The 16,313-nt window shown below is 47.7% G+C and overlaps 1 protein-coding gene across 1 annotated transcript in view; it reads left to right on the forward strand.

The window, feature by feature from the left end:
- Nucleotides 1-16,313, forward strand: part of triob (trio Rho guanine nucleotide exchange factor b) — a 135,647-nt gene that overhangs the window by 100,748 nt on the left and 18,586 nt on the right. The window contains 3 exon segments of the mRNA XM_030369795.1: nucleotides 3,478-3,763; nucleotides 14,768-15,060; nucleotides 15,673-15,843. Of these exon segments, the coding sequence (XP_030225655.1) occupies nucleotides 3,478-3,763; nucleotides 14,768-15,060; nucleotides 15,673-15,843 (750 nt within the window).

A 16,313-nucleotide genomic window follows, 5' to 3' on the forward strand; every position in this document is an offset into this window, starting at 1 on the left:
TATGTGTGTGTTGTGCATGTGTGTGTGTATGTATATATGTCTGTGTGTGTATATACGTGTGTGTGTATATGTTTGTGTGCGTGGCCCTAACAGCACAGAATGTCCACCCCCATACATTCTGACGAAGTGACGATGAAAGGCAACCGAAACATTCCCAGACAAAATCAATGTGTCACAAGCTAGTATCCTCTTCTATCTACCACCTTTTCTGTGATCTCCAAACACATCTAAACACAGCTCAGCCCCGTCTCTCGATCCGGAATAAAGCTTATTTTTTGGTAACCGGTCGGTGTGAAAAGAGAAGCAAACACAGACATGGGAACAGTCTGGGATGGTAGCTTTTCAACACAAACTGAGCCATCACTTACACCTGCTGTAGTGAAAACATCGGTTTGAACTTATTGATAAACCATACTTATTCTTAAAAAATCCTTATTCTCAAACCACCCTTATCGATAAACAATCCTCATTGTAAACCCATCCTTAATGTTAACCCATCCTTATTGATAATTCATCCTTAATGATAAACCATCTATATTGTTGAAACCTCCATATTGTACCATTACTTTGAAAAGACCTGAATCCCCCATGACAGACCGGACGCTGTTTGGTTGGCTATTAGCATGCGAGTCATGGATGAGAAGTGAATCGGCAGAGTGCACACTTGTCGCACGATTGCTGAGTGCCCCTGTTGGCCATGGATGCCTGATTGTGTGCAGGAGGACAGTTAATTTTCCTCACACACACACACACACACACACACACACACACACACACACACACACACACACACACACACACACACACACACACACACACATATTACCCTCTGAAAGCGGCCTCTTTGAGCATGAACCGAGAATAAACGAGTGAGCGTTTATGAAAGGTTTTTGTGTGTGCGTGTCTATGTGTGTGAGAGTTTGCTTGTGTATATGTGTGAGTTGGTGTGTACGTGTGTGGGTGTGTATGTAGGTGTGTGTGTGAGTGAGAGAATGTTTGTGTACATGTGTTTGGCTGTGTTTGTATACATGTGTACAAGTGTGCTTGTGTGTGTATATGTGTGTGTGTGTGTATATGTGTGTGTGTGTATATGTGTGTGTGTGCGTGTGTTTCCTGGCTTGGTGACTGACGTGTGAGTGTCTGAGGCGGCAGCCTCCCACACTATCTCGCTCACAGGAAGCACGCCGTCTGCCCTTCTACATGGGAGACACAGAGACACAGAGAGAGAGCAGTCAGCTAGCTGCATACAGCGATACCCATGCAGGAGAAGGCTTCACTTTGAATTCTTGAATGATTTCAAATTTTTATGTTTCTTATTTTTTGCTATTTTCTTCTACCTACTTGATGAGGAGGAGGAGTCACTCATAGTAATGAATTGGATGTGGACTACGAACGGCCCCGCCTGGGAAGTGTTCAGGAAGTGAACCGCTAACTTTACTCAGAGGGCTATCATTAGATTCACGGGCAGACTCATCGCAGACTATTCCTGCAACGAAGTGTGTTTCTCTACAAATCCAGTCTCTAGTATCAGGTGCCTTTTTTTTTTATTCACCTTTCATCTTTTAAATATATTTTCGAAGGCTATTTCACAAGCTTCAGATTGTTTCATTTAGTATATTGGAGAAGAGTTGGTAGTTGTTGGTAGTTGTTGCCGGGGAAACGCTCAAGCAGCCTTTAGAATCCAGGCAGCATGAGGGAGTGGAGAACAGAGCAGAGACCGGAGGAGAACAGCTTCCGACCTGTTTCTCATCTCCTTTGTTCACTGGCGTCACCGTACTACCAACGGGTATGTTACAATATGTAATAACACGTCTGTATACCTCTACATCTTTCTCTCTCTCTGTCCTGTCTCTGTGTCACACTCTCTGTCTCTCTCTGTTTCTGTCTCTGTCTCTCTCTCTGTCTCTGTCTATGTCTCTCTCTGTTTCTGTCTCTGTCTCTCTCTCTGTCTCTGTCTATGTCCCTGTCTCTGTCTCTGTCTCTCTGTTTCTATCCCTGTCAATATCTCTGTCTCACTCTCTCACCCTCTAACTATGATGAATCTTATTATATATATAGTTAAAGTTGTTCCTACTAGCGTTGTTTGAATAAAGGATCTTAAAACAGGATATCTTTTGCATCTATAAGATGACCCCCATTTGACATGGGAAGATATATATTATACAGGGATTATTATAAAGATTATTATAACTTGGAACTATATTTTTAACCAGTAGCATTTTTTTTATATATATTGAAGTTTATTTTAGCGTTTATTGACGCATTCATTAGCAATGCTGTGCCGAAGCTGAGCGTCTATACATAGTATGCCGATGGCACTTAGAGCGTATGTCACCTGCGCAAGTGATGCAGATCTATTCCTGAAGGAGGGAGGGAGGGAGGGAGGGAGGGAGGGAGGGAGGGAGGGAGGGAGGGCGGGAGGGCGGGAGTGAGGGAGAGTGAGAGGAGAGAGAGGGAGAGAGAGCGGAGAGAGAGGAAGAGTGGTTAACGTTAACAACCGGAAGGGATTGCATCATATTTGACACTTTGAAGGAGGAGAGATGATTGAGGGTCGGGTGCCGGGGGGGGGGGGGGGCAGTCTGGGACACGCGTGGCGACATGACGTACGTCAAGCCCATTTACCTCACCGGCATCGTCATAGAAACGAGAAACTGTCCGGTCCTCTTGGATCCATCCTCTCTGTGACGTAGAGCCTACTGTGTCTCCCGGTCACAATGAGTGTGTTTAGCTGCGTGGGGGTCTGAGTCACAGCCGCTGGTTACTGGTTGATGGACGGGGCACCATACTACGACCGCTGAGGAAGCTCTGCCATGGACCCGTCCCTCTAATGGTATCAGAGTGACGCGTGTCTGATGTGGTGCGTGTGTGTATTTGTGTGTGTGTCTGTGTGTGTGTGTGTGTGTGTGTGTGTGTGTGTGTTGGTTGGATGGCTAAATGATTATTGACCGTGTGCCGTTTCTTATCAAGCTTCTGTGCAATATAAAAATTCACACAAAACCCTCTCAGCCGTTTCCCCCTCCCTCTCTCTCTCTCTCTCTCTCTCTCTCTCTCTCTCTCTCTCTCTCTCTCTCTCTCTCTCTGTCTCTCTCTCTCTCTCTCTGTCTCTGTCTCTGTCTCTGTCTCTCTCTCTCTGTCTCTGTCTCTGTCTCTGTCTCTCTCTCTCTCTCTCTCTGTCTCTCTCTCTCTCTCTGTCTCTGTCTCTGTCTCTGTCTCTCTCTCTCTCTCTCTCTCTCTCTCTCTCTCTCTCTCTCTCTCTGTCTCTCTCTCTCTCTCTCTCTCTCTCTCTCTCTCTCTCTCTCTTTCTCTCAATTCAATAAAAAAAGCTCTCTTGGCAAGAGCAAACAATATTCATGTTGCCATAGCAGGTGAACAATAAAGGAGTCAAATTACAAACCGTTAAATACAAAAATATATCATATTATAAATATGCACAATATAGATATTATAAATCAAAAATCTCCCCCCCTCCTCCCACAGCTGTCGGGCGGCTGCGAGCTCACCGTGGTCATCCACGACTTCCTGGCGGGCCACGGCGGCCACGGGGCCCACGGGGCCCACGGGGGCCACAGCGGCGGGCTGGAGCTGACGGTGCGGCGCGGCCAGACGGTGGAGGTGCTGGAGCGCTGCCATGACAAGCCCGACTGGTGCCTGGTGCGGACCACCGACCGCTCGCCCGCCCTGGAGGGCCTGGTGCCCTGCGCCATGCTCTGCATCGCCCACTCCCGCTCCTCCATGGAGATGGAGGGCATCTTCAACCACAAAGGTAGGGGGAGAATACACACACAGACGCACGCGCACGCATATACACACACACACACACACACAGACATGCTCTGCATCGCACACTCCCGCTCCTCCATGGAGACGGAGGGCACCTTCAACAACAAAGGTAAGGGGAAGACATGCACACAGACGCACACGCACACGCACACGCGTACATGTTCACACACAAACACACACAAATATAAACACACACACAGACGGCGACGCAGCTGCAAAGGGCTGTGATTGGTCCGCTTACTTAAACCCGACGCAGAACCATAATGGTTCAGGCCTGTGTCGAAGCGTCTGCGTGGTCATTGTGTTGAGTGAACGTGGAACCATAATCAGCCCTTTAGTGTAGTATTCTTGTGTTGTCGAAAAAAAACGGTTGTTGTGACGGCAGGAAGCCAGTATTTTCCTTGTTCGATTGGTTGCATCTCGAGGGGGTTGTAATTCCCCCGGCGGCCCTATTTGTTTTGTGACATTGTCTGAGACAGTCGTAGCAGACAGTTGCTTGAGAAAGTGTGAGTCGCAGTCCCTAGAGAGAGGTTGCTACGCGACAGTGGATCACCAGCCTGGATCCACACACACTGCATTTACAGTTTGCTTCTTTTTTTTTTACTTTTCACTTTCCGAGCCATTCGTAAGACACAGAGCCCATACAGCCCGCATTAAACGTTTTATTGTAACCCCCACCCCATTCAAGGTATATCCCTTTGGCTGCGCTCGACATTTTAAGAATTACAGATGTCCCAATCGCAACTATTACGCAACCAAGAGTAGAGGTGTTGTCGCCTCACAGATTGACTGCGTGTTGGCTTAGCGTGTAACACTTGTGAACACTGCCAGTATGCTGAGCACGCTGTTGTCGCTCACAGCATCGTCCACAACAACGACTAGCACAGCCAAAAAACACTGTGGAGCAGGTGCGTGTGTCACTCTTCGTATACTCTCTCCGACTTCACCCATCAACATCTACTTCGCTTACACTTCTCCACCAGAATGTGGAATCAGTCAAGGTCCCCTGCAGAAAAAACCCAGACAAAATCTTCCTTTGTTGGGTCTTGGCAGAGAGATCATAAAAATAGGCTTGTATCCCCCCCCCCCCCTCTTCCCAGCACAGCCCTCCGCACCCTTCACCTCCCTGTCATTAGGGGGGGGCATGCATGCCGTGTGCATCCCGTTGCCCGGGGTGATAAACAAACACAACAATTTGGCTCAGCCTCCTTGGAAGATGAGGAGGGAGAGGTTGAGATTGCAGGAACAAGCTGGAAAGCACCTCGAGAGCCGGGTTTCTTAGTTCTCTCTTGTTTTCTCCAAACTGCTTTTTTTCCCCAGCATGCCAGTTCCAGTCAGGAGAAAGGCCAGAAGGTGTTTCCGAGATACCTCTATTTAAAAAACAAAATTACGTTTGATTTGCGCTTCAGCCCCGTCACAATAAGAGCGTGGCATGCAATAGGCTGCGTGTGTCCGTGTGTCTTTCTGTTTGTTCAGCACTTTGTCAAGAATTTTTAGGGGGTATTCGAGCCAGGGCTACAAAAAGCTTCCTCACAACGGGGGTGGGAGGGGGTAAGTTGTTGCTAGGGATGAGCTAGGGAATAGGTCAAAGGTGAAGCATGTCTTTTATGCTTACTTTTAAATACAGTTTTTGTGTTGGGGCTTTTTTCTTCAAAACAAAAGCGCGGGGATTTTGGATTAGCCAGACACCATGCTTCAGTGGCTGAGCATGGGGGCTTTTATTTTGTGTCGTATAAAGGGGCCTTTCTAGGGAGACTGGGATCTTCCTGGAGTTTCTTCAGGTCCTGCTGGGTTGCTGCAGGAACATATTGTGTAACAGGGCAGTGAGACCGTGCGATACTTGGACAAGGGGGGATTCCATACAAACAATAGGACGGAATTACATCATTCACAGTTATTCCTCTCGTCTCACATCCAATCTCTGAGGACAAAATCAATTTATCCAACAAAATCAATCATTTTGTTGGATAAATCTTATGTTTACTCAATAGCATTTCTTCATGAGGCTTTTAGGCAACGGTTGATACCAGGCTTTTTGAAACACATTGTAGGCAATAGCGTGTGGGAAAACATTTTGGATAAGTATAATATGCAAATTCAACATTATATAAGCTAACCCAGCAATTTTAAGTGCTAGGCACTTGTTTCCATGAACATTTTTACTGTACCGACAGCGATGTATTGTGTGTGTCTTTCTTCTGACAAATGTACTTACTGTAAATCGCTTTGGATGACAGCGTCTGCTTAATGCCCTAAATGTAAAATGTAAATGTGATTGTAATATTATATTATATTTAGGTGATTCACATGTCATGCATGCCTGGCCCTGCGTGAGTTCTGGTCTATCTCCAGTCTACTAAAATGGTTAGGGTTAGGGTTAGGTCTGGTTACTTGAGATAGAAGGAAATGATTCAGAAGTGACATCCATCCAGTCCACTTATCAGTTGAACTCTCCTCCTCTATCTTCTCCCTCGCTGACGTTGAACACACAAGTCTCTCTCCTGCAGCTTTCACCGGCTATTCATTCATGCAAGGATGTGCTGTGTGTGTGTGTGTGTGTGTGTGTGTGTGTGTGTGTGTGTGTGTGTGTGTGTGTGTGTGTGTGTGTGTGTGTGTGTGTGTGTGTGTGTGTGTGTGTGTGTGCGGAAGTATGATGGTGTACGTGTGAGTTTTGGCTTTTGCTTTGGAAAAACTCAAGGCGAAAGACATAAACACACACAAAAACACACACACGCAGTCTGGATAGTTTAACAGGGAGATCAGGGAGGAAACTGTCAGGATACATTTTTTTGCATTTCTTCTTTCACCTCTCCAAAGATCTCTAAATAGATGCAGATCATAAATTGGCAAAGATAATCAACCTCCGCCTGTTATTGCCTTCATAAAAACATAAAGCAGAGCAAGATTTTCTATCATAATGTGATCCCAGAGTGGCAGCATGTTCCGCCTTTCATAACCCAAAATACACAGAAAATAAGGCATACAGCAAGCCTGTAATATATGCGGTCACCTACGCAAACTGAGTGGGTGCTTCTACAAAGAGTAATACGGTCGAACCGGCAGGCAAGTTTTTCAAAGGTTTTCACAGGAACGGCCAAGAAAGAGTGGAGCCTCGCCCAACACCATAAGAGCAGCCCACTCACCGTGAACAGGGAGAATGACGGGGGGTGGGGAGGGAGGGAGGGATTGACACAGCAAGAGAGAGAGAGAGAAAGGGAGGGAGAAAGAGAGGGAACAACCCACTACTAACGCTGCAGTGGACGTTTATCTTTCAAAGACCGCAGAAAAGCCTAAGAACACACACGCGCGTACACACGCGCACAACTCTTGACCGAGGAGAGACGGGGATAGGCAGCGTCTACAGTCCGCCCCTTCTCTGTTCATTTCTTTCCAACATCTCCTGCACGCAGCTGGAAAGACGGAGGTGACAGTCTTGTCTTTTGAGATTCAGAAGTTCACTCGTGGGTCCGGCCGGAAGGATGCTTTGAAGGTCCAAGCTGGTCTGCGTATCACCGGTCCGCTTGTTGAGTTGTTTCGGTATTGTTTTAATCCTGAGGGGATTGGATTGTTGTAATTGTTTTGCGCGGAGGGGCATGGCCCATGGCATCGAATCCTTGGCGACTTTCAGTTCACTGTGCAGCATGGATTCCAACCGGGGGGGACACTCGGACAACTGCAAGTTCTGGCTGCTGGATCTGGGTAGGTTGGCTCCGTCAACACCTGCAGTACACACAGAGAGAGACAGAGAGAGAGAGAGAGAGAGGGAGACGATCGCACGCACGGGTCCTATCCAGGATAAACACACTATTAGAACAATGTGTTGGTCACTGTGTTCCTTTGAATCGTTCTTACAGTTAGAGAAGTGGGAATCTTATCGATTTAACCTTCTTCCTTCCCCCTTCGAGTGTTGTTTCAGAGCTGTTTTCTAAAGTAATCACAAGCAGGATGGAGAGGTCGTTCACAAGCTTGGCAGCCGAGTAACATGAGTTTGCAAAAATTAGTTTTTTTCACTACGCGACTGTCCTTGAGGTTTTACATGCATAACAACAGCTCTTGTGTTCTTGTGTTCAACATGTGTTTTATTGTTTAGAGAAAAGTTTCCATGGATCATGGGTGTACCATGTAGGAGCAATTCCACAAAGTAAATGAATTCAGCGTCTGCGGCAAAATGGGATATTTAATCCTGATGAGTGTCACAGTAACTAGATGAGGTGGATTATTATGTATAGATTATGTATAGATTAGATTTGGATGCGGGGTAATCTGGGCGCAGATGGTCCAAAGCCTGTGGAAACAAAGAACCAGATAGAAGTGGAGATAAAGGAAATTATATTTAATGGTTTGCATCCAATTTGCATTTGATGGAATTGCTTCATTGAGAAAAAATGATAGACAAGCCTCACAAATAAGAAAAGGTGTCGGAAATAGTGGTAGTAGGAACAGTATAAATACGTTTTACTTCTGCGGCGGTCTGAGAGTTCAAACGTGTCTGAGAATGTCTTGAAGAGATGATGGAGTGAACCCTGGTGAGGTTGATGACAGCTGACGGGTCGGTTGGCTCTGCCACTGTCCTGCTGTCTGTCTGGGACACACCCATCTCAGCATAGTCCACATTCTGGAGACCGCCCACCGTCTCCGCCCCCTGAGACTGCACACACACACATGCTTCGAACCCCTGCACCCTGTCTGAGCAAGCACACACACGTGCGCACATGAATGCATGCACGCATACACGCACACATGCACACACACATCAACGCACAGACACACACACTCACACCACACACACTCACACGTTGTCACACAGACACACGTTGTCACACAGACATATGCATGCACAGAAGCACACACACATACACAGACACACGCACACACACCACAAACATGCATGCACCGACACACAAATGCCCAAACAAACCTAAAAACAAACCAAACAATCTAGCCCCACATGAGCCAAACCTCCCAAGACAGATTTGTGTCTCCGTGTTGGGAGTTGTTTGTTTTACCGACTCAAGGGTATAATTTGGGCAACACAAATGCGCACACACGCACACACACACACACACCTACAAACACGCACATACACACCAACACACACCACAAACACATGCATGCACACAGACACCTACAAACACGTACAGACACACACCTAAACACACACACACAGCAGAAGTTCAGCCCAGTCAAGCCACAGACTCACATCCCTATATACCCACAAACACGTAGACAAACATACACTTTACGTAAGTCCCCCGTCCCCCCTCCCAAACCCAGAACAATAGAGCAGAGAGGGGCTGGTCCCGGGGTTAGCTTCAGAAGAGTTACGGCATGTTATTGCCAGCCGGTGGCAGCAACAGTAGCTAACATGTGACCAATGTTAGCATCTATAGCCTGTGTCAACATTGGTCGGATCCGCATTTAGAGCGTTTCCAGGGAGACACGGGTAGTGCCTCCTGTTTCACACGATGTATAGTTAGTCATCACGTCAAGACATGTGAAGATGATACGCACAGGCTCTGCTGCACGTATCAGGATCTACAGTAATATCCTGATTTATTCGCCGGAGCCAACTTTCGGTGGGCGAGGTGGAGCTGGGGTGCTGCCAACGTCTCAAATATATTCTGATATCATAGCAGGGCAATGCCGCAGCTACCCAGGGCCAGAGATCTGTCCATTAAACTAATTGAAGCAAAGGAAAATGTTGCCGAGTATTTTGTGCCGTTCTTGCACGGGGAAATCATAAATCATCTGTTTAAATAATCATAATCTGATGTCTAGCTTGATTGGGTCTCTAGATGATGGCTATTATAATATTGTAAGACACGAAAACAGTTGTACTGTTGCACATTTCACAAAACTAGTTTTTCTTTTGATTTACTGGCTTGTGATCGTGTACAGTATTTGAATTTCAGCGCTGTCATTTCAGCCAGTTAATTCCCTCTATTAGTTTCCCTTGAGACCCCCAAACGCACTCCAGCTGTCCCCTGGGGTGTCTCTATGATAAACCACCACCACCCCCCCCCCCCCCCCCCCCCGCCCATCCCGCAGGGCCAGGGGGCAAAAGTCCTGACCTCTTCTGCGTGGACTTAAGTTCTCTTTACAAGTCTTTGTGTGTCTCTGTGCAAGCATGCATGACCAACACATATGTTAGCGTGTGCATTTGTGTCTGGGTCTGAGCCTATGTGTGCATATGTGTGTTGTTGTTTTACACTACAGAGGAATGTGTCAAGGCATCCACCTCCCCCTCCCCCGCGTCATTACACCTCACCGCTAACAAGACACGCTAGCGGCTAGCTCCTCATTAGCAGCCTTTCGGTTGCTAGCACATTGGATGCACATCAGACACTGCCAACGTGATGGGGAATTGTGGTCACCTTAAATCCTTTCATGGATTTATAGGTGCGCTATTCTCCTCCAACTGTTATCGGACTGATCAGCGGGTGTAAGACTAACCAATCAAACATTAGAAGCCGCGGCTTTTTTAATTAGAAATGTACAACTGACTGTATCCAAGGGGAGCCTGTTTGAGCTTGGCAGTAGATGATCAGCTATTACAGCTTGTTCAATCAGAAATGTACAACTGACTGTATACAAGGAGATACCATCTGAGTTTGGCAATAGCCTGTGTGCCATTAAAAATTGCACTTCTTTAAATAGAGATGTGCAACTGTATTTATACAAGGGGATCCTCTCTGAGTTTTGCCGTAGACTGTCAGCCATTAAAACTGGCCCTTCTTTAATTAGGAATGTACTACTGACTTTATCCAAGGGGATTCTATTTTTGCTACGCAATGGGGCTTGTTTAGCGGTAGCAGCAGGCTAGCACAGCAGGGCGTTTGGAGGTCTTTAGAATTGTAGTTTCTGAGGATCTTCACTAAATGAAGTCAGAGCTGTTTCCAATATGCTTTAGTATCTGTGTTAACATCGCCTCTTGGTTACCAAAGTCCTAAACTAATATAGTTTGTGTTTGATGGCGTTTTACTTCCCCCCCCCCCCCTCATATCCTAAACCCCGGCAGCCTCACTTGAAAGGCCTTGAGTGCCTTTTGGCCGTGGCCCCGGCTTCTGTATAAAAGCGCTCTTGGCAGCCTTCAGGATTTCATTGAGCCGTCGCTTTCAATATAGCAGACGTACACTTGGCACCGGGTCGTGGTACCGCCGTCTGTACGAGAGGCTGTGGGCTGCCGCAGAATCGGCCCCTCTGCCACGAACATATCACGCTTCACGGTCGTCAACACACTTTTGGGGAAATGTCAAGCACTAGGTGAATAGAAATGAGTTTGGAATTATGCGCTTTATTTTATTGTAATGTTTTTTTTTATGGTGTTGTCGGTTGAGGAGCTGTGAGGTACGTGTTATTCCGAGGGGTAGGCAATGGAAACACAACAAACACAATCAAGACGCCAGGCTAGTGTCAGTTATGTAAAATGGCTGCAATTTCCGGTGGATGATAATAGCGCGTGAATCAGCCGGGGACAACAGTAATGTTACCGTGTAACAAAAAGCTAATTTCACCCACTATTTAGCTCCCGTTCCGGGCAGCGTCGCCCCTCGCTGTGTCACCCCCTTCCCAACACTTACAAACCAAGATTGAGATGTTGATATATTTAAATCAGGGCTCGGAGAACCTCGGCCCTAATGGAGGCTGTTGCCTCTTCAGTACAGGCGTCCTTGACTAAAACACTGCAGATCTACACTGGAATGACTGACGAGGAACTAATGAATCACAGGTTAGCGTTTAGCCACAGCAGCTGGGGGCACTCTTGTTTTCTGTGACGCCGCTTTTTTCTTTACTTATCCGTTTATCATCGCCCCCACGATACAAAGCTTTGCGAGAGATGTTTCCACAGATCCCCAGTGGGGCCTGCCTGCCTCTGCCGGTTGGCCGGACGGCAGGGTATATGTTTGTGTCCCCGATAGAGGGATTGGTTTGGTTTGAACCCCACCCAGGCAACACAGGAGTTTGAGTTTCTAGGAGGTGAATGTTTTTTGGTGGACTCGTGTGGTTTAGAAGGGAGAGCGCTCAGATGCCTCAGATCAGAGCCGTTAAATGAAGTATCTGGGAGAGCTTAAGTTTATGAGCTTTTAATACTGTTCTGCTAACTTAAGAAGCCTTCCCCCCCCCACATATACACACACACACACACACACACACACACACACACACACACACACCCCTCCTTCAGACGAAATGCTCTAGGGGAAGGGGATAGAGGTGAGATTTTTGTGTTACACTGCCAATATATTCTGTGACTCGGCTCAGGGGAGAGAGGATGTGAATGCCTTAATCAGTCACTTTCCTGCTCATTGGATCAGTCATAGTCTGCAGAGTCTTCGCTACATTCCAAAAGGATGCCTTGGCGTAACATTAACGCATAGCTTCAATCCTGGCATGTCTTGGGTGTTTGGGGCCGCTGGGTTTAAGATGAGGACAACCGGAAACCAATTTTCATATCGTAGAAGGGGACGTCTTACACAGTGTGTTTCGTTGCCGGTCTCCGTTTCGGGCGTGTGTTCCCTGCGGTGTGTTTTCAAACGCTTGTTTTTATACACCCTTCTGGAAGTGTTTTGCAGAATGTTCTTTAGTATGAGGACATCATCTCTGGAGAATCTCTCTCTTGCCTCCGCTCCAGGAGAGGAATAAAACGGACTCAGCTGCTTTTCCAAGAACAATGTTCTGATCGCCCCGCTTCCATGTGGTTCTACGTCTACTAAGATTCACAAACGGGGGGGGGGGGGCATGAGTTGATCCAGAGGTTTGGAACCAAACTGCACACCAGATAAAACAGCATCTTTACCAAAGCCTGCATGTCTCTTCGCAAGAATTTGCTTGCCGAGTTTTGGAAGGTGCTATCCTGCTCTTCGGGTAGTGGTCCGATTTGTTTGCAAATCTAGTCGGCCCTCCCCTTCATTGGAGTGATATTGCGGTCCGAAAGAGGCTTTGACCTAAAGCTCGCTTGAGCTGATCTTGTGACCGGTCTTGTTCAAGAGAGGCTGAGGTGGGTATGAGGGTTGAGGTCGGTGTCAGAGCATTAGAGGCGATCCATCTGTCTTCTTCTTATAAATCATGATCTCCCTAGGCTTGGCTATCTACACAAGCAATACAAAGCACCAATAACCATTAATACTGTCCACGACTGCCTCACCATCCAATACTCGATCCGGGACTAGATAAACACATTGCTGCTCAAGATCTCCATCGTGGTCCTTTTGAAGTTGGTGGGAAGGCAAAAACGAATAACATGAACAAGGAAGGAAAAGCAAGCGATACAAAACGTAGATGATGTATTTAGGTTGAAAAAGAGAATGCGTTGCAAAGGTCAGACGGATGAATCTTTATCCGTGCTGTTAAATTGCTAGTGGCTAAGCCATGCCCCCCTGGCCTCTTAGTCACACAAACACACACATCGGGTTTCTGTTTGGAGGCAAGCAGCCGCCGCAATGTCGAGGTCTGCTCCAACAAACACTGCTTTAACCCCCCCGGGGGGGTTAAATCAGAGCCTTTGGGTGTTTGGGGGGGATGGGGGGGGCAGAGGCCGATCACAGCGGGGTGCTCACATGCACCGCACGCATCGAAACAACACACACACATGTGAACGGTTTACCAAAGTGGCATCGCATTCCTACTCTCTACTCCTTCTTTCCCTTTCTCTTTTCTCTCTGGGATTGTGTGACTCTCTCACACACACCACAAAGACACACACACACACACACACACACACACACACACACACACACACACACACACACGCATGCACATTCTCTCATCCACACATTCACAGACACACACACACACACACACACACACACACACACATGCACATTCTCTCACCCACACACACACAGACAGATACACACAGAGACAGACAGACAGACAGACAGACAGACAAAGAGACACACACACCCACACACAAAGAGACACACACAAACACAAAGAGACACACACACACACACACACACACACACACACACACACACACACACACACACACACACACACATTTACATGTGTTTCATGCCCTACCTAAGACACAGACCCGGCAGTCTATATCGGGGGAATGTTGCCCGAGTTCTTCATGGGGCGGGGTGCTGCGTTGTTCTTGGGGGCATTGAAGCCTTCGTTGAGTCCTAGCAGTACACAGCTGTGCTGGATACTTTCTGTCCTCATTAAAACCAGTTTTTATGCATGACATTGCTCCTCATAAGCAACACAGTACTGTTGTTAACCATTGAAGCACACCCAGCCGTAACCACTCCACTAATACAAATGCATCTCAAGCCTTCATGGTATGAATCCTCGCCATTTGGCCCCAACGAGGCCCACATACATCAAAAAAATAACACAAAACATACATTGAACGAAAAACATTTGTTAAATTGTAAACTCATTCCCATGTCCAGTGTGTTGCATCCTTGCCACAAAACAATCTGCTAGGCCCTCATCAGTCAAGCATGTATTGAACGCTGTCAATGCTACACAATTGTGTAGCATCTTATCCTAGCTATCTTTGTTGTACACGGGGAATGGGTTAACCTAACGATTGTAAGTGCTTTGCACTTGGTTCTCTGAACATCCTTACTGAACTGACATCGATATATTGTTGTTTCTCTTCTTCTGACAAATGTACTTATTTGAAATCGCTTGGGACAAAAGCGTCTGCTAAATGCCCTGAATGCAAATGTAAATCCTTGTTTGACACGCTGTCGGTCTATAGTTTGTTATGTGTGTGTGTATGCGTGTGTAGGTATGGGTATTGCATTATCGGAGTACATTATTGTAAGTCATTGCTCGCTCTGACTTACAATAACGTACTTATTGCAAGTCACTTTGGATGAAAGCATATGCTAAACGCCCTCAATATTAATGTGAATCCTTGTGTGCCCTCAGACACGCTGTTGGCTTAAAAAATTACGCAAAACGTACATTTAACCAAAAGCATTTGTTGAACGGTAAACTCATCCACGTGCTCCCCCCTGTGTGCCCTCAGACACGCTGTCCGTCTCCAGCAACGACGCGCTGCAGCCGGGCTCCAGCCACACCCTGGGGCCCCACATCTCCCCGGGGCCCAAGCGTCCGGGCAACACGCTGCGCAAGTGGCTGACCAGCCCCGTGCGGCGCCTGAGCTCGGGCAAGGCCGACGGCCACGTCAAGAAGCTGGCCAACAAGCACAAGAAGAACCGCGGCGAGGTGGTCCGCAAGACGGCCGCCGACCTGCCGCTGGGCTCCCACAAGGACCCCGACGACACGGCCGCCACGCCCCAGGACGAGACCCTGGAGGAGGTGATTGATTGATTGATTGATTGATTGATTGATTGATTGATTGATTGATAGTAATTGAAAAAAAAGCGTGTTTCCATCCATACAAGCACTCACACAAACCCCACACTTTTGAGTCTCCAGACCACAGTAGTCAGCCATGGGTATAGGTTTAATATCCTGTTGTTGTTGTGGTTGTTGTGTTTGCTGTCGTTGTTGTTGTGCCTTGAGATGCCTCTATTTCTGTTTTTTGAATGCCCTGCTGCAACACCTGAATTTGTCCCTCACCAGACGAAATAAGGTGTCTCTTGGTCTCTCATCTCGTACACGATCACCTTGAGAACACGGAGCCCGGCCCGCCCTGCGAGCTGCACTAGTTGTGCTGCGTCCCTTCAGCTATTTCTGGACGCTGCCCCCAAAAAGTCAGCGCCGCGCTAGCCCGCGCTAACCGCGATGCTAACCTACTTTAACGTGGCGGCGGCAGCGGGAACATTCAACAGCCCCCGAGCCGGCGGCCGCTCCTCGGGACTCCACAGCTAAGCGGAGTCCCGAGGAGTAAAGCGCTTTTCACAGCGCTTTACAGAGGGCCGCGTTCCAACGTTAAGTCTTCTGTTTTCTCTTTCCTCGTTGTCGTAGCGCATGCGCAACGAGGGCCTGAGCAGCGGCACGCTGTCCAAGTCGTCGTCGTCGGGCATGCAGAGCTGCGGGGAGGAGGAGGGCGAGGAGGGGCCTGACGCCGTGCCTCTACCGCCCCCTATGGCCATCCAGGTGCACAGCCTGCTGCAGCCAGACTCCCAGGACGACAAGGTGAGAGCAGCCCGCCGGGCATGGGCAGAGGGGGCCTATATAGCATACAGGGGCATGCGCGTACGCGTACACGCAAGCACACGCTCACGCGCACAAATACACATACATGCGCACGCCAAACCTACACAGCCACACACACACACACATGCACACATACACACACACACCCGAACGCACATACACACGCAAGCATAAACGCACACGGCAGAAGTAAAGCTAAAAGCTTTTATCCACCTATTTTTATTTTCGTGTTTTTTTTCTCGGGCGCCAAACAGATAGCTTCACATTCAAATGACACCATTAATATGATTTTGTTTCTCCTCCTTTCTTCTTCTTCTCTTCCTGTTCTCGACGGTTGCATGTGCCCGACTTCAGCATTACGTTGATTTCTGTTCTGCTTCTCTTCTGTCCCAGTTTCCCTACCTCTCCTTATCTAACAAACACAGCAACACTCAGCAACCCTCATCCCT

This window comes from Gadus morhua, chromosome 11 (genome assembly GCF_902167405.1).
Source record: "Gadus morhua chromosome 11, gadMor3.0, whole genome shotgun sequence".
Classification (NCBI taxonomy): domain Eukaryota; kingdom Metazoa; phylum Chordata; class Actinopteri; order Gadiformes; family Gadidae; genus Gadus; species Gadus morhua.